Raw genomic sequence first — 20,415 nt, 5'->3', positions numbered from 1 at the left:
ATTTTTTAATATATAATTAAATTATTAAATAACTGAATTAAATATTTATATGGATGTTATAAATTACATTTATATTACATATTAAAATATAAATATAATTATAGAAAATTAAAATAATTAATAAATAAAATAAATAATAAATATTATTTAATTTAAAACAAATATTGTAGTAAGATATTATTAAGAAAATAGTAATGGATAACACTTAGTATTTTTAGTTACATTTTTATAATATAGTTATGCATAATATATGTATTTAATTACAGTGAAGTTATTATGTAAATAAAATGTTATGTATCTAATTTAATACAAATTAATAGTATGTATATTTATATGTATTATTAACATACTAAATTTTTTAAATACACAAATGTGTTTCTAATATATCATCATTATGGAATTGCACATGTGTGTAAAACTTTTACGTTCTAATGGACAATTACAATGTAAGAAAAGGAAAAGAAACGTAACTTATTTTAAAATATGATTTGTTTCTTTTATGAGTTATTTTTTACCTTGTTTATACTTCATATATCGATGACAAAATATGCCAGAAATACCCTAATAGACATTTGCGACATAACCATGAATGAACAATTTTAAAACATCAATAAGTCCAACAATCCTGTAACATGTAGATTCTATATATTACTTTAATTTTAGAATAAAATATTATGGAAAAAATCATTTAATACAAACAAAAGGCCTTATTTGACACCTAACAGTGAAACATTTTGCCAGTATACTATGTAATTTTTCTTGTGTATATTTTAGACTTTGTTGTTTATAGAATGTAAATCATGAATACAGGTGTGAATTTTTGTATTGCGCACTCATTTTTTTATGATGTTTTTAGATAAGTGTAGAGCTTTCAAACAAAGAGAAATTTATAAGAACACGTATTTTTCTCCATCGCCATATGCTCAGAGCAAATGGATTAACATTAAAAGCAAAATACATTAAGATAAAGCATATTTTATCATGCCTGCTCATTCTACATGCATAACAAAAGTGTTTTATTGCAACAATGAACTATTTTTTGAAGTTGAAATTTACAGTTCTTTCTGAATTATTTTTTCCGTATAAAACAGTGTACTGTATATAATGTCAAAAAGAATAATGAATTNTAGCTTCTATAAAAACACGCGTAAACATTAACAAAACTTTTCACGAAAAAAAACGGTTATACCCCTTACAAAATATATCCTCTCTGTTAGCCAAAGATGCAAATCTATCTTTGCGCTTAAGTAATTTAAGACTGAAAAACAAAAAGTGAAGTATTATTAACGTTTTATCAATTTTTTCTTGCTCATTTTATTATATCATGATAATAGAAAATGGAAAAAGTTGCACATAAAAAAAAGATCATGGAATGTTAATTTATTAAAAAATTTCCTGTGAAATTGGAACAATATTCAGCTTGTTCCCATTATTAAAATAAGACAGTTTTGCAAAGTGAAAATATTTTTAACATTTTATATTTCTATGCAAACATGAAAAGAGTTATGGAAGAACACGTTTCAAATATTAACATGTAGAAGTTTTGTTAATTCGTTTTAGAGGTTTTTTCGGTTACATACATTTTAAAAAGGAGGAAAAAGGAAGAAGCCATAAAAAGACACTTTTCCTTAGATACAACTATGCATCGAAAAAGGTATTTTTAGAATAACTAATTTCAGAAACGCCTTGATTATATATGTTTCTATTTTTGGAATTTACAAAGAAAAATGATAATTAAAAATCATGCATTTTTGAAAATATTTTTTCATTTGTTCTCAAGACATGCATTTAATATTGCTTCCAAAAAGGTCAATGAACCTTAGGAAGAATCACCGTTCTATTTGTTGCAACAAGAAATGGAAGTAAAACCGTGGTGAAGACATTAGGCAAGTGCACTTTCTAAAAATTCACGTTTTTCATTACTTTGTAGAACCTGTGTAACATTAATCTTTACTTTGTATTGAAACGGCAAAGCGACAGCTGTGTATATGACGAAACAAGAACCCCAGAAAAATGTTAATTGCCCACTTTTGAAAACATGTGTATGCACATCACCTTAAAAAATGAACAAAATGCAAAAATATTATGATACATTAAAAGTTATGTAAATTGATCTGCATAAGCATATTATTCGTGTAACTAAAAAATGTAAAAAAAACCTAGAGCCCCAATGTGGGATGTGATATCTAAATCACGAAAGTCGGTCATATAACCTTTCAGCATGCTTCCAACTACTGAAGTAGGCAAAAAGGTTAAAAGCTTTCTTTTTTTTTAACTTAATGTATTCGGAATTTAGATTTGGTTATTCAAAACGGTTAACAACTCCAAAACGAGAGCATAAAGACAAATATATGAGCTAAATTAATTGTGACTTTCAATGATTTCCAAGAATTGTATTGTTCCTGAAACAGTTTATAAGCATTATTTACAGCATAAACCTTTTAGGGATATATATGTTAAACAGACAATATATAAACAAAACCGATTAGATTATGTTATACACATTTCACATGTAAAACAACTGTTTGATAATATTGATGTTTTGGATATTCCACCCTTTTGGTTGTTATAATATTTTATTTTTAATTTATCATTCTATTTACTTATTAACGCGTGAAATGATACGCAGTATACTAAACTGTAAGCCATCTTTTAGTAGATTTAGAATGGTGAATAAATCATAATATATTATTTAAATATGTGGACATTAACAAACTATGAACATCGTGCAAATTATAAAATGTTTTTCGCAATGGATACATGAACAAATGAAGTTGTTATTTTCGTATTTCCATAGGTTGCATAAATGTCTTAGAAAATCGTAAAGCATCTATATTTGTATTTTCTTAATAAAATGTAAGATTTAATTATTCTAAATTTAGAAAAGTGTACAACAGATTTGGATATTTCTGAAATGTGTAAAAATTATGGGTATACATATGCATATATGTGTCCAATGCAGCATTCAGTAGGCATTTCTATCTGTTTTAGGCAACTGAACTTGGTGACTTCCGTTTGAAAACAAATGAATAAAAGGAACATTTTTTTTTTTTTTATTAAGCATCATCCGAAATACTAAGTGTTAACTAAAAAGATATGGGGCAACGCCTCCCTGGAATAAAATGGTAAAATTATCATTTTTCCTGAACAAATGAAAAAAATAATTCAAGTACAACTTTATGAAACATATTAAAATTTTTCATAATTTTGCAATACTTTGAACATGAAAGGGTTCCTGCATTCATTTCTTTAGCGATTTATGCGTAAAATACTTTTTGAGGCGTTAATTAACTTTTAAATTTAAGTAGGATTATCATTTTGCTTATAAGCAATGCAACTACCTCAAATGAAATTAATATACTGTGTGTCTACATTTCGTTAGACACATACATAATTAAGCAGTTATGTTAAATGGTACTACTACTACATTGTAAAAGACCGAAGAAAAATAGTGGACGAACTATTAATTTTAAAAAAGATCCTTTTTTTTTATTTTATATTCCTTCACATGTAATGAGAAAGATGCCATGTTTTTCAAAGTGTTTGTTAAGTATTATATCAACATAAACAAACGTTTACAAGTTTACAATTTTGTAGATACAACTTTTCTGAGTTACATAAAAAAAATTGTAATTAGAAAAAATTATTTTTATAGCAAAACTCGGAAACATTTAAAAGTATATAAAACTGAAAATTAAGTATTTTTTCACTACTGCTAAATGAAACGTGATAATCTACCACTTCATGGTGTATACAATTTCTACATTTTCTGTTTTTTTCATAAAGACGCCGTGAAGTAATAGAAAAGATCATGATAAATAACGTGGTAATGTTATCCGTTCATCTGTTCACACAGCCCCTTTTATGAACTTATATACCCATCTATATTACACTCCGCTTTTTAGAAAAATTTCAACTGTTGCTTATACACAATTTTAGATAACAAATGGGAAAGTATGGTCTAGTTATTTTTCTAGTTTTTATTTTTGTCCTGTAAATATAAGTACAGCGCATTCTATATGTACTTTTTTTTTATGTGTTTTTAAAGGGAGGAAATAGCAATATCAAAAAAAAAAAAAGGTGAAAAATTAATGCAAGAAATGGAAAAAATAGGGTGAATGAATATAAAATAATTAATGAAAATGATGAAAAAAATGTCGCATTGTGTAGACGAATCCGATGCTTTTCAGTGATACTATCACTTTACACGCTACATTCATTAGAAAACCCCAACTTATACATTTTTTTTATTAAAATAGAAAAACAAATTAAAATTCTTTGTATTTTCATGCAAAACAGTATGCTCATTAAACCATTTCTTTCTATTTGTTGGCTTAATGCTCATTATTTCTACATATGACTTTTTTTGTCAGATCAAAAAATTTCCTTGCTAATAAGTGTCTATTTTAAAAAGGATAATTGATACTGATGAAATATTTGATTATCGTTTGTAGGAAATACGCAGTATAACGCATTTTACCACATGAAGCATCTGCAACCATTTTGACAGTAATGGAAAAAAAGAAAAATGTATTTTAATTAATCTCAATTCTATGAAGCACATTGAGGGGGTTGTTGCTTTACGAATTATAATGCATAATTAGGAGTTTATAATTAAAAGAAAAATAAATAGTATGATACGCTCACTCGTTTTTACATTACGCTTATGTTTAATGTTGCATATACACGTACCTTTTATAAGGATAGCAAGGTTATCCACTATCTATTAAGACGGCTAATAAATTAACTGAGTTTTGTAGCATTCATGTTTTTTATATTCCTTCTGAGCGCTTTTCTACAAAAATAGTACTTTTACGTGAACTTCATGCATGTGCTGATTACTTAATGAATCATTTTCCCTTTTGGAATAACACTAAAGTGTGTTATAGACGGAAAATGTTAATAAATTCCATTTGATGTATGGTGTAACCCCCCTTCGTAATGTGGCGTAACATTCGTATGATTTAACATAACACACATATACATTAAGGGAAAACATACATTTTCATGTTTCTAAATTATGCATATCATTTGTTTGCATCACTTTTTGCATAAGCAGCTAAATTGGTAAACCAATTGCAAACTTCTTCGAAATTATAACATCACCTATTAGTCTTAATTTGACCGAAGTTTTACATGAAAATTCATGAATTGTCTAAAATGCTGAAAATATGAATAACACCTTTCTTTTGAAGCAGCACCTTAAATAACAGCTCAAAGAGCTCTTCGTAAATTCTGTTTGATAGCACCTATGTAACAATTATACATTATTGCTGTACATTAGCGAAGATGTAATATGCTTTCCTTTAATAATAAAAATGAGATGACGTGAAACTGCAAATTTGGTTATATGACAAAAGTGACATAAATTGTTTGGGCTTAAGCGAAGGAAATAGTAATTATCGACAAAGGTTTACAAAAAAATTACAAATTGCATGTCGCACATTTATTACGAAAAATGAGAAATAACTATAAAAATGTATTCTAATAAGTATAAATTATGTAATGGAACTTAAAATAGATAACAGTACTAATTCGTTTTATTTTATTTTTTGCTGCCACGTGCGTGTCATTTTATGCTAAACTGTGAGGCAGCTGAACTTAAAGGAAACTTTTTTTTTACGTGCCATTTTTGTTAAAAATAGATGTACTGCATATGGGAAAAACATATTTACAGGAGTCTGTTATGCATCTGCGACAAGTTTTATTTTTCCATTATTTACATTATGTTTGTTTCTCCTCTGATAAAGTTAGCTTTAAAATATGCTAGTAAATTAAAGAAAAACGGTAGGGTAAAAAAAAAAAAAGTGCCTAAAAAACGACAAATGTGTGAGCAATGTAGTTCAATCTTTTTAAAATAAAACGAATGCAGAGTAATGGAAGCTTCATTAAGGGCACTCAGATTGGCATTCCTATAAAAATGTACAAATATACATGATACATAAATAAAAAGTACGAGATGTGTGTGCTTTTTTAAAAATAAGGCAAAAACTGCAAACAGCGTCGAAGGTAAGGCGTATTTCGTGTCAAGAGAAAGTGATATATATTTCGATATCTACAAATAGTTATCATCGCTTTTCCAAAAAAAAGTACGCACAAATTTTGCAGTTTTAAAATTGAAATTATAAAAGTTGTGGCTGTGTTTTTAAATATATATCCATATGAAAGGCAAAACATGGTGATGTGAGAAAAAATATTGAGAACCCATGTTCCATGCATTCCACATTTCGGATGTATGCTGGTTACACCTACTTTAAAAGAAATTTACATAAAAATAGGTATTTTTGCAGAAACTGCACTATGTATGTAAGTATCGCTCATAGTAAGGTAGAAAAAATATATATAGGAACTGAAATGTGCATTTTAGAAGTGCGCGTTTTTTTTCCCCCCCTTTTGCATACACTTTGATGCTAAGTAAAAAGTGGGAATATGCAATTACGTGAAACAAATTATAGATTTTAAGGTGTATATATATGCTGGTAAATTTTATTGCGTTTACTGAAAGGAAAATGCGTACAGGCTTAATTTTAAAAACGTCTCGCTAGGTGATACTTTAAGCGCAATAGTAGGGCTACACAGGGGAATTTTCTAATTTATATAGAACATGGTAGGCCGGTATATTAAACTAAGTTTTCATGCCAAAAAAAAAGGCAGCGAAAAGGATTGCTGTGTATTTATTATCCCCTCTAAAAAAAAAAAAATAACCTACAGAATAACAGCTATATATATCCTTGGGGGTTATATGAAAAAAAAAAAGAAATACGTATATATATGTATACATGTGCTGGAAATATATTGTTGTACACGCACAAGGATGTAAAAAAAAAAAAAAAAAAAAAAGGCCATGTACTATTAAGGTCATTATTTTTAAAAATGTGAGCAAACTAAATTGTCTCAATTGTTTTCGTTTCTCTAATTTATGTTGTGCTTATTTTTAATTGCACTACATAGCGTACCCAAATAACGTTTTTTAGCGGCAAAACTGTAAATTAATATGAGGGGGGAAATATTTTTTTTTTTGAATGCGTCCACAGTATATTATATTTTTTTTTTTTTGAATGCGTCCATAATGTGTACTTTTTTTTTTATTTTTGAAGTCGATAAGAATCTTTATTGACATTTATTTAAACGTCTAGTTTTAGAATTATAACTTTTTTTTTTTTAAAACTTTTAAGATAGCTAAAATTTTCATTACGGAAAATACTTTCAAACATGTAAGAAAGAAAATCATTTTTAAATGTGCAAAGTTACAGAAGACGAGTTTTTTTAATAGCCTTAAGAATAAAGCACATTTTTCATTTTTAATAATACCTAATTTTTTTAAAACATAAAGATATGATAAAAGAATTCATATTCATTTACACATTTTNTTTTAATGCATTACATGGAATTGTTTTAAAACGATTTAACTTGTTATACATGTATCATATGTTCATATGTTGATGTATACATATACTTATGCATACATAATGCTCGCAGATATACCTTAGCGAATCTTGTTACCAAATAAAAAATACATGTGTTTGTATATGTACATGTACCCATGCATATATGTACATGTATCCATGCATATATGTACATGTACTCATACATATATGTACATGTACGCACATGTACATACGTACGTGTACGCATATACATATGCATACACGAAGGTATGTGTGTTCACGTGGTTGAGAAAAAGAAGTTGCGTTAGAAATTCTTTTTGGAATCGCACTTGATGAAAAATACGTGTGCTGCATGTACATTTTAACGTCCTATGTTGTTTTGAAAATATTACACACGAGCCTTCCTAATTTCTTAATTTTTTTATGCTGAGCGACAATCCGTTATAGCGGCAAACACATGTTCTTCAAAAAAAATGAAATTAACATAGCACAGCATAGAATAAAAAATATAAAGATAAAGTTTCTTTTCTTTTTTAATTCATTGCATGATAAAGAAACGCCCATACCATTAAAACGGCGTCACCAGCAAAATATTAAAGAGAAAGGCAAAAGATATAAGCAATCCAAAACGGATAGCGAAAGTTACACACGGAAAGTTATATGCGTAGCGACAGTAAAAAGATAAAGGAAAGAAGAGAAAAAATCCTGGCATTTTAAATACACTATGAGGGTTCCCATGTTCCATCTTTTTTAAAGCCCCTTCTCTTTTTCGCAAATCATACACTGTGGTCATTGTGTTTATTTGTAAGATCACGTGGCTTTTGCATAAATTACTGTGCAAAAAAAGCTACAACTTTGGGTAACGCATTTGTGGAGCAAAAATGGAAGGAGACGTGAATGATGAAGGTGGGAAAGACACTATAAAAGGTAACAATAACAGCCGCGGTAAAGACAGAAGTAAAGGCGGCAGTAAAGGTGGAAGTAAAAGCGGAAGTAAAAGCGGGGGTAAAAGCGGCAGTATCAACAGCAGTAATAACAGCTGTAACAACAGTAGTAAAAATAGCAGTGCCAACAGTAGTAAAAGCAGTAAAAACAGTAACACCAACAGTAGCACCAACAGTAGTAAAACTAGCAGTGTCAACCGCAGTAACAGCAGTGACAGCAGCAGTTGCAACAAAATGGACGCGAAATCTTCCAGTGATGCGCTCGCTCCAAATTGCAACGGCGGAGATTTTTTCGACCCAAGAAACGAATTCCACATCCACAATACGGATCAGGAAAATTGCGGAAAAACACAAAAAGACAATATAAAATTTACGCAGGTAAATAATTCCCATTGGAATTACGACAACCAAGCAGTTAGACAGAGCTACGACGCCATTACATCTAATGAAATAAGTGCGAACAACGCAAATATGTGTTTCTCAAATAATAGCGCTATGAATTACCACCCCCCAATTCGTGATGGTAATAACAATTTAATAAAACCAAATAATGTGGGCTACTTAGATTCTAATACACTAAATTCTAACCATGTCTACAATATGAATAAAGTTTACATTGACGGGAATCCATTCGCCATTAAGACAAGCACAACAGATAATAATTTACTAAACATGAATTCTGCTTATTTTAATAATGCAATGAAATGCTCCGATTACCACAATTCTAACAACTGCATATATCATACCGGCATGCTAAACACGAGCACATCAGAAAATCAGAAAAATTATTCCAACAACTCAAGTCCGTATAAAAATGATTATTTGAAATATAACCTGTATTCTGTGAATTCTATACATAATAATTTGAATTTTTCTAACATATCCAATTCTAATAACGTGAACTATAACGTATTTAATAGCAGCGTCACCACCCCTGCCTTAGATGCAATGAATTATAACCCCATAAACAACTCGTGCAATGTGAAATACACATCTAACATGCTGGATTCTACACCAATAAAAAATGTTAACTTGTCCAAGGCGAAGGATCTCAATTTTAGCCACTCCAACAAGGTATTTTTGCAGGACTCTGATTTGTCTAATAATTCCTATAGAAAATTAAAAAATGAAATTTTGTCGCCAAACTATCCCACTCCCGTGTGTAATGTAGCCTCAATCGAGGACTCTTCTAGATACATTTCGAACAATAGTAGCAAACGTCCAAATAAAAACCTTTTAAAAACTAATGCTTTAAATAGCACTGATTCTAGCGTAGCGAAGGAAGACGTTAATGCGTTAGTTTTTGCTCAACCGGGAGTCGCTGGCAACGATAGGGCGAAATTGCTAACTAGGGGAATTGAAAGTTGTGAAGAAGTTGTGTCACGGGAAAGTGCGGAAAGGGAAGATCGAGTGGAAAAAATAGATCGAGCGGAAAAAACAGATCGAGCGGAAAAAACAGATCGAGCGGAAAAAACAGATCGAGCGGAAAAAACAGATCGAGTGGAAAAAACAGAGCGCAGTCACAAACACGAACGAGGACAAGAACGCAAAAACGACGTAGGCATGGGGGAAGACAAACAAAGCGACAAAAAAAAGAAGAATGCACACCCAATGAGAAACCATTCAAATACTCAAAATAAAAAACATAAAAGCGAAGGAAATTCATCAAATACAAATGTCACAAGTGGAAAACCAAAAGGAAAGTCTTCTGATCAAGACAAAGAGGGCTATTACAGGGAGGATAAATCAAGAGAAAAATGCAATACAAATGAACGGAAAAAAGATTCAAAGGAGGAAAATTTCGCAGTGAACATAACAAAAAATCAAAAAAGTAGAAGAAGCGTAACAAATGAAAATCAACAATTGAAGAGTGAAGAGAAAATTTTCAATTGTAAAGAAGATACACACGAATGCAGTTACAAAAAGGGCGCAAGAGAAATCCCCTCAAAAGGAAGCAGTAAAAATCAAATTGTTGTGCACAAAAGAAATAGTCAAGTTTTGACAAAGATAATGAATTTCCATGGTTCGGATGAAGATATAAAAAATGACGCGATCTCTCATAAAAAGAAATACACCACAGAGCACACAAAAGGTGACGAATTCCCCGATATTGTTAAATCCAATACGATAAAAGATAGGTTGAGATCACGCTCAGCAAAAGAACAGGCAGAAAGAAATAAAGCCATACAAGATAATAAAAATGGGAAAAATTTGTCAAAATATGATTTCCTCATGAATCGAAATGTCGTTTTTAATAATGTTCCCATAGAAAATAAAAAAGAAGGGAAAAAAAAAGTAACCTCCCTGAAAAATTGTGAAGAAAAGAGCACCAATTCGGAACAAGTGCAAAACGATAATATGGCGGAAAAAAAAAGAAAGCTTAAAGACATCAGCCAAGGAAAAGTTGACTCAAAAGGTGAGCCCGTCGCGGAAGTGGTGAGCAAAAATGAGAAAAAAAAGAAAAAATTGAAAATATTGAAAACGAATGAGGATCCAAAGGATCAAAAAAATGCCAATGATCTAAGCAGTGTAGTTATTAGCACGAATGGCAATAACCATAAAGACAAACGAAAGGAAAAAGCTCGTCAAGACCAAACACATGCTTCTAATGCCAACGCGGGGGGAAATAAAAATTGTGCTAAAGCACCAAAAGGGGATGTGGTCAAAGGGGAGGATCTCGCTGGAAAGAAGCAAAATGACAAAAAAAATGAAACAGGTGTGTTAAAGGTGGAAAGTCGCAAAAAGGATGATAAGAAAACGGAACAAGGAAAAACAAGTGAAAAAGTGAAGAAGGACAAAAAGGCTCAACAGGTACAAAATGGAGAACACCTTCTAGCAGTGCAAACTACATTACTCCATAAAATGAAAGAAAAAAGCAGTATAGAGGGAACGGATACAAAGGAACCAAGCGAAGTAACGGTCGAAACGGAAGAGGCTGCAACCGGAGAAAGTAATCTAGACAAGGGCGATAAAAACGAGGCGTCTTTGCAAGGGAAACTTTCACAAAAGCGGATATACCCTTTGGAGGAAAAAAACTCCATTAAAGAGAAAGGTAGAGAAATGTGCAGTAATGAAGATGGTAATGCGGAAAGGGGTTTTCCTCAAATGGAACCTCCGCAGAGGGAAACCTCCAAAGCGAAAGGACTTAACAAAGAAGCGGGCAAACCAGATAGTCATGCAAACCGTGAAAAGAAAAAAACATTCCCAATGAACAACCCGATCAAAGGTAAATGCGAAGCAGTTGCCAACGGGAAGGAAGCGGTCGCGAAAGAAGAAGGAGCAATGTTAGCCAGTACACAGGAAGACGCCTCCCCTGTGGACGCAGTAGACGGGTATAAAAAAAAGGAATCCGTGGTGATAAAAGAGGAACCAAAAGGTCGCAAGCGGTGTAGCAAAACAAACGGTTCCAGGGGTGAGGAAAAGAAAGGGGAAATAGGAAACACCACGCGGTTTAAACCAAACGTATGTGATGAACATCCCGCAAAGGACGATGCAGAAAAATTAGAGATGCCCAATAGTGCGCATGAGGATGAAAAAGAAAAACTGAACGATGAAATAATAAATACAATGGACCGAAATGGAAACGTAATTGATAAGGACAATTATAAAATTACGGCCTCAGTGATTTATCCCAATGATACTAGAACTGTACGTGTGAATAGCAAAAAAAAAAAAAGCGTGAAAGATTTAGAGCCAGATTTACAGTCAGCGACAAATGAAAAGAGCGATTCGGTACATGGCAAGGCAAAGAAAATTTGGTCAAACTTGGGCTACATCAACTACATAGATAACTTTGTCGGGAAGGGTTCCTATGGCCACGTCAGGAAGGCTTTGTACAACATTGACAAGAACACAAAGGACTTAAAATTTTACATTGACAAGATAAGCAGTCCAGAATTTGCACACCTGTTAATGGAGTGTACCACGCTGAACAACTTGGAACGCGCTGACGAAAAAGACGCAGCGGAGCTAGACCCCGAGGCGGCCTACAGTAACGCCCCCAGTTTGAAAACGAGAAGAACCAATTCGCTTGCCTTAAATAATGGAAGCGTCCCAGTTAGTGACGCAAAGGAGGTGAGCAGGGGTATCCAAAACGATAACCCAAATTGCCAGGTGAACAAACGAAAAGAATCCCGCAATGTCCAAGAGCCCATTTTAGAAGAACATAAAAAAGAAAACCAGTGCCCTTGTTGTAACCGCAAAGGGCATGTCCAGCTAGCCATAAAAGAAATAGACGTTAATCGAAAAGGGAACGAATTCCAATTCGTGAGAGAACAAGAACTGATGTGCCACTTCAACAGCAACGTCATTAAACCTATAAGCACAAAAAATGGAAACTTAAAGGAAAGACGGAATTACGAAATATTAATGCATTGTGCTAATGGGGACTTGAGAAAATTACTTCAAAATTTAATATTCCACAGAAAAAAAGAATTTGAAAAAAGAAAAAAAATTAACAAAATCCTGAAACTGATACATATCATTTTTGGGGAAAAATACAAATGCTACAAAAATGAACATAAAAGGGAATATACTTGTATAGGTCTATGTCATCAAAAATTAAAAAATCTGAAAATGATGTTAAATAACTCCGTAGTAGAGGTAGACTTACCCGCACTGGATTTGATATATGACAATATAAAGGTGTACAATTGTGGGCTAACCGAATTGGAGTGTAAATTTCTCTTCTTTCAGATAGCAAACGGAATTAGCTTCCTCCAAACATGCTACCAATCTAACATAATACGCTTAACAGACATTAAGTTGCAAAACATTTTGGTGTATACAAATGCTCATAATATTTATAATCCCTTCAAATGGCATTTGTGCATTTCCGATTTTGGCTGTTCCGCAATGGAATATGCAACTTATCACCTTGAAAATATGAAAGGATACACAGAAAAGTACAAACGTGCCGTAAGTCAGTGGAAGCATCAGTTAATCAATCAGCTCTCTTCGTACTTCCAAGGAACAGTTTACACCATGGCACCTGAAGGGTTATGCTACGACCACAAGGGAAATTTTAGAAATTCAAAATATAACACGTTGATTCATTTTTATGAGCAAAATTTTGGAAATATCGATGTCAGATTTAAAGAGCTTCAAGAATCCGCAAGTGGGGCGTTTGGCACTATAAACAAACGTAAAATGCTTAATATAAACTCGCGTAGAAACTTCGTTTTCAATGATGAGGCGACAACACAAGACAAGCAAGCACCACCTCAAGGAAATCCTGATGGTGCTAACAATGCTGGGGGAGAAATGGAGGAAGAAAAGAATGCATCCAGTGAGAAAGATCTTTCACAAAAGAAAGAGCTACCCTCGCAAAGAGACGACACGGAACATGCAGGTAACGAAAAGGGAAAAGGGCAAGCTCATGGGGAAGTGCAAGCTGAAGGGAAAGGGCAAGCTGAAGGGCAAGGGCAAGCTGAAGGACAAGGGCAAGCTCAAGGGGAAGTGCAAGGGAAAAACGGCCCCAATGAAAGCAACAAAAAGATGAACAACACCTCGACGGAATACTTCCCTTTCGATGTAAGATGCGACAGCTGGGCCCTAGGAATCATCCTAGCCGATTTAGGGAAATGCGGAATCGGTTCTTACGATTATATAGCATCAGAAAAGTTCAGCGAAAGCTACATTAACTGTATGAGGAAGAGCAAAAATGTGGACCTAAATAGCATAGTACTGGATAACTTGAATTTCTCAAAGGGTGAAGAAGTTTTCTACCTGCAGTGTATAATGCACTACTACGACATTGTCAGCTTGGAGTGGGGGGATGAATGTTTAGAGAATGAGGAGCTAAAAAGGCGTGGACGCAAAAGGCACCAAGGGGATGCGTCCAAGTGGGGGACCACTACAGACGAGACGGGTGGCAACTCCGGGGGAAACGCAGTAGGCAATTTGGAAAACCATCTTAATGGAAACATAGAAAATGACCTTAGCGAAAATTCCATCGGGAGAGACATGTACCAATGTGCAGACAAACGAAGGAGCAAAAGACGCAGCGACAAGTGCTCACTAGGCAGAAGCAACTGCGCTAAGTATCATTCTAGAGGCGCCAAAGGGATGGAAATCAAACTTGAAGACAATTTAAACGATTTTTCAAAGCCAAGTAAAAGGAACCCTTCCTTGAAAAAAAATGACCCCAGGAATAACGAAGAAAAGAATCACAGCGAGAGGAACAATTGGGGATACAGGAAGAAAAAAAAAAAATGATGACAACAATTTTGAAAATCTAGACTTGTTTACAAGCCACTACAAGGAGTTCATCTTAAAATACAAAGATCTCATAAAAGGAGAGAAACTTGCATATATAAAATATGAGTTTGTGAAATATTATAAGTCGAATAAACATTTGATAACTCCAAAAAATATAGGCAAGAAAATCCTATTCCTCTTTCTAATAATTAATAACAACCTGACGTACAGTTACTACAATGAGTATCAGTCCTTCTTCAGAAACGAGCTAACTATTAAGAACATTGGGTCAGGAATCTTCAAATTTAGGAATAAAAAAGAAAAAGAAAAATATCTCCTAGACTTTAAAGTCAACATACAAAAGGAACACATGAATGGAAACAAGGAGTACTGGCATAGTCGATTGACCAATAAATATTTGGCTTATATTTTAAAAGAAGTATGTCATAAAGATTTTTGTGATAGAAAAAAAAATATAAAAAGATGTTACAGCAAATTTGAGTACCCCCTAAATTATAGCGATGACTACTGGAATTTATTGACTGATCTTTTGAATTATGTTCCTTATCAAAGATTATTAGCCTGTGAAGTTATTGGCCACGATTTTTTCTCAGATCCAAGTGAAAAAATTAAACACATCGCAGCTGCTGCAGGCAATGCTGCTCCAGAGAAGGTTGCTCCAGAGAAGGTTGCTCCAGAGAAGGTTGCTCCAGACAAGGCTGCTCCCGACAAGGCTGCTCCCGACAATGCTACTCCAGACAATGCTGCTCCAAACAATGTTGCTCCAGACAGTGCTGCTGCAGACTTGTTTGCCCAAAAGGAATTGATGAATATCATATCGAAGAATTACGTACAAGAAAAGAAGGAGAACAAATATGTGTGCAATCCTTTTCTGCGGAAAACTGAAGGGGAAACTGCAACAGAGGCAAGTAGATCCAACATGGGAGACAAATTTCTTCAGTTGCGTGCAAACAAAGGGATTTCACTCAACTGCGTATCAAAGTCTGCAGAAAGACGAGTCAGTGCAGGAAGAGCAAAAGAAAGGGACTTGTCAAAAGTGAGTTGGGCGATGGGAAATGAAAAGAACGCCAATCAGCAAAAGAAATTTATGACGTCCCTTTACGACACCATCATTGAGCACATGAAAAACGGGTGCGATTTTTGCGACAACGTAAGGGACTGTCTGAATTACAGAAATATTTTGGAGAGGATCGACAAGCTGGAAACCCCCCGTTTAACGGTTAACGAAAGGGACCAAAGAGGTGTGAGCAGTACGCGGGGAATAAGTGCGCTTATAAGAAGTGCGCCTGTGAGAAGTGAACAATTTGGGCGCCCACGAAATGTATGCAACAATGTGTATTATTTCCTAAACGAAGCGTCCATTTTTGCCGAGCTCACAAATTTAGACATATTCATGAAGGCGCACTTACCATTCGAGCATCTGTGCCTGCCCATGTGCGATGAAAAAACGCACAAGGATAAATTACAAGTGAACTTCTTCTTCAAGCCAATGTACTTCTATTCCTTCCCATACAAAATTATACACGCGTGGTATACGGGCCCCCTGCACATCTACTTGGAGCACCCAGGCATTCCTGATTACATCAACTCCATATGTTTAAGAGAATCCTATACTTTAAAAAGGAAAGAAATTATTTTTTGGGATTGCGAAAATATCGTTATGGAAAGTGCACTGAAGCTTAAGCGGCTTTTAAACTGCTCCGATGATTTCCTCTGCACCCCTTATGTGTCCCATATAATAGGAAAACATTTGCTAATTAGGAAGCAATTCCTTTTAAAAAATGTTGATAAAAAAATGACTAATTCTTTCTTTTTTTTAATTCAAAACTTGCTATTTAATAGCAGTCCAATTTTTGCGTGTCCGTGATGTTTCAGGCTCGGCCTTTATTGGATTTTGAGTTTCAAGTTTCAAGTTTCGAGTTTGAATTTTTCACTTTTTCACTTTTGAAAAATTGCCCTCTATTTAACGAACGCTGCGCATTCTGCATTCCCGTTTTGGAAATTTTTTTTTTTGCGCAGTGTGCATAAGCGCACACACATGTGGGGCGTGCCTCTTTTTGTGCGTTTTTTAGTTTTTTCCCATATGTAGTCTTCTTCTTATGTATATTTTCCCCTTTTTTTAAATGATCCCATTATGTAGTAGTACGTGTAAGTCTTTTTTAATTATCCCATGGGCCCACGCACCGGTCTTCGCTTCCGTTCGTGAGCACATGTTCAATGCGTGCATATATCCACAGCTCGCAGAGCACACGCAGTACACACACCCTTTTTAATTCGCGCAGTCTCAGCAGTGTGACTAGCAGTTTGATTAGCAGTTTGATTAGCAGTTTAAATGGCAGTTTTGCTACCAGTTTAACTGTTCGCAATTTCGCGAATGGTATTTCTCTCCCCCTTTTTTTTTGTGCACAATGTGATACATTTTTACACGACTTTGGTTATGATCCCCAAAGTAGTAGCTAAAACTTTTTCTTAAAATTATGAAGTGTTAAAATTTTTTAACAAAAAATAATGCCACCACAAAAAAAAAAAAAAAAAAGCAGCGAAGGAGGGGCAAAAAATCGCTTCCATGTTTTGGTAAATAGCTTCACACAAAGGTTCCAAAGTTTTGCTTAAAATCACGTCTTTTGTAAAGGATGTAGACTTCCTTTTTCAGTTAATTTTTTCTGTATTTTTTGACAAGGCGCCGGTATTGTGCAATGTAGAAATGTCCAAATGTTCAAGTTGCGAAATAAATATCACTGCCCGTAGCATGTTCACACTATTTTTTCCTCTAGCGGGGGGATACACCTTTTTAAGCTCTCCGCAAAGGGGAGAAGCGCGTGGAGCACAAACTTGTCTTACCAATTATTATTCAAAGAGAATTCGCATTTTCGAAAGGGAAGGAGATGTATAGCGGAATGTGTGGGGCACCTGCCTTCTTCCCTTCACTTCATTGGTACATGGCTATTTGGCTATTTTTTTTTTTTTTTTCTTTCATTATCACCTTAACCGTTCAGGCAAAAAATTGCCTTTTTTAACACACCACGAATGATGCTAGGCGAAATGCTTCAAAAGGGAGAAAAAGAGATTTATGTGAAAAGAATGCATGTACCTTTACTCCACAATTGTAGCGTCTAATTTACATTTTTTTTTTTTTTTCCAAGTCTAACTTGAGACAAAATCTGCATGAAAATGTGAAAAAGATGAGCGCAAAAAATATTGAGATTAAGCAGAATGTTTTTTTATCGAACATTTTTTGCGACTCGGACAATTTGAAGGTAACAAAAAAGGGGGCACACACCACCGCGCACGTAGATGGTCATATTTGTGTGAACATACATGTGTGTAACTTTTCGCGAAATGAAAATGCCAAAGGAGGGGGAGACATAAAGATCGTTATAAGGGGTGCAGCCAGGATGGCACAAATTAATCATACGTGTTAGCGCACAACATTTTGTCAGTTGCCCCTCTCTACCCTGTGGGCATTCCTAAAAAGAAACAGTGTGCACATGCAAATTGGAACTTCCCACCCGCAAACGCAGAATTTAATGAGGAGCAGCCCTAAGAAAAGGGCTAGGGAAAAGGACAAAGAAAAGAATTACTTGTCGGCCCAGAACTTCTGCTACGACAGGGAGGGCGATGAAGGTGAGCCAAAGGGAAAGGCAGCAGATGGGTGTCAGGCATATTGGTAGCTAGGCAGATAGGTAGACAGATAGGTAGATGAGCGCAGGAGGCGCAAAATAGGCACCCGATGGAGTCACCACGCCCCTGTGTTTGTGCACCTCCACGTGTGTACCTCCGCATGTGCATCTCCAAATGCATCCCAACGCAGACATCTTCAAGGTGGAAGAAATTTACGACCGGGACTTCTCATCGAAGGAAAAAAAATGCAAGCTGTTCGTGCCGTTCAAAAACAAACGGGAAAGGGAGCCCAGATTTATCACCATAGAAAAGATAAAGAAGAAATATAAAAGCATCAATATATACGATGCGCTAAATGACAAAATGAGACTGCTCGATTCGGAGGAAGCTAATTACAAATGGCAAGACATACTAAACTATGAGGACTCGTCTTTCGACATATTCACGATAGACGAAATAGTGAAGGAGCTGAAGGAGGAGGAAATTTCAGAGGACCAAATAGGCGAGAACAGCCAAAAAGTAGAAAAAAACAAGTCGGCAAAGGAGTTAAATCATGAAAATTTAAAGAAAAAAGAAAGGAACATCGTTCCGTTTAAGGCGAAAGGAGTGATCTCACAACAGAAAAACATATTTCAAAGTGTCTTTGACGACATATACATTTATGATTATAATTATGAGTCGAACTTGTTTAGGGTAAAGAAAAAAACATCGAACGAATTTTTCGAAATTCATCGAATGCAGTTTTTTTTACTAGCGAAAATCCAATACTGTATGCAGAGAAAATTTTTAACGCCATTAAAAACAGATCTACCAACTTGAAGAGAAAGCGGTACTTTGCAGAAATTGACAACAAATTTGAGAACTTCAATTGTATACTGAACGATGTCCACGAAATTGCCGAAATCAATTCAATCATAAAGAATGCCAATGATTTGCAATCCATTGCAAGCAATTTGAACACTTTTTGTAATGTATGGCTAGGCAGAAGAATTTGCAGGAACAAATTTTTTAATTTTCCCAACCAGTTGTACAGAGCCCAAAAAGAAATAAAATACTACAACTACGATTTCGAGAACAAGAAGAATATCATTAAGCAGTGTGTGCTGCTGGAGAACAAGAAAGTCATCAGGACTTTTTTGGGCATTATAAACAAGTGTGCCCTGATTAGGATATCCATTTTTGACACCACCATTTCGAGTCCCTACGAGATGAACGACTTTTTCCAGGCGCAGAACGCTTCCGTTTTGAAGGTACGCGGGGGGCAGAGAGGGAGAAAGAGAGACGGAGAGATAGAGAGGGAGAGATAGAGACGGAGAGAGAGACAAAATAAAAACAAATAAAAAAAGGGGGGTGCCCAAAAAGGCGAGGCGGAAATGGATGAAACGACTTCTGCAGGGTGGCTGAACGGGGAAGCCCGCATCTATGCGCATACGCGGCTCAGTATGCAGCTCATTGCCACCTTCTTGTCAACTTCGTACCAACTTCATGCCAACTTCGTACCAACTTCGTACCAACTTCGCACCAACTTCGTACCAACTTCGCACCAACTTCGTGCCAACTTTGTGCCCCCTCCCGCCGCGCAGTCCTTCGAACGCGTGAACAACGCCTGGATGAACGACATGAAGATGATCATCGAGGAAAACCTGAAGAACTGCACCAAGGGCAATTACAACCTGAAGGACATCTCCACGGAGACCTTTAAGTACACCAAGATAAGGATCTTCTTCAACATATTGAAATTGATCATAGAAAGGAGAATAAACGAAATGCTGATTAGCAACATGGATGAATTTGTAAACATGTTCGTTCAGAACATGGTAAGCTGCAAGAAGAACAAAAATTACATGCCCGTATTCGTAATTAACGTAACGAAGAAATTTGACTACTCCAGATTTATCCTAGACAACAGTCCCCTCTCCTTCTTCGAAAAGTTGGAAGACCTTATATACTCTACACTCATAAAATATCAGCAAATAGAAAAAATAGAAAAGTTAGTAATTCCACAAGTATTCAAAAATGACAAATTTATTTTCTACAAATCTATCAAAGAAAGTGACCAATTTATATGTGAAAAATTACTGCACATAAAACACATTTTTGACGAATCAAAAAATATGATAGATAGCTACTTGTCAAAAATTAACAAGCATGCTGACATTCTCAATTTCAATGTTAATGAGGCCATCAAAAATATTGACATCAATACAAGTGTCGAGCATATTCAAAATATCATCTACAAGAAT

At 34.5% G+C, this 20,415-nt stretch overlaps 1 protein-coding gene across 1 annotated transcript; it reads left to right on the top strand.

The window, feature by feature from the left end:
• Window positions 1-8,269: 8,269 nt before the first annotated feature.
• Window positions 8,270-16,418, top strand: PCYB_032180 (protein kinase domain containing protein; the record flags this gene model as incomplete). The annotated part of the gene is made up of 2 exons (XM_004220888.1): window positions 8,270-14,444; window positions 14,482-16,418. The coding sequence occupies 2 exons, from the start codon at window positions 8,270-8,272 to the stop codon at window positions 16,416-16,418; spliced, it is 8,112 nt and encodes a 2,703-aa protein (XP_004220936.1).
• Window positions 16,419-20,415: the final 3,997 nt, after the last annotated feature.

This window comes from Plasmodium cynomolgi, chromosome 3 (assembly GCF_000321355.1).
Source record: "Plasmodium cynomolgi strain B DNA, chromosome 3, whole genome shotgun sequence".
In the NCBI taxonomy this organism is placed as follows: Eukaryota; Apicomplexa; class Aconoidasida; order Haemosporida; family Plasmodiidae; genus Plasmodium; species Plasmodium cynomolgi.
The sequence above is the reverse complement of the archived record's forward strand: the minus strand, read 5'-3'. Positions and strand labels throughout refer to the sequence as shown.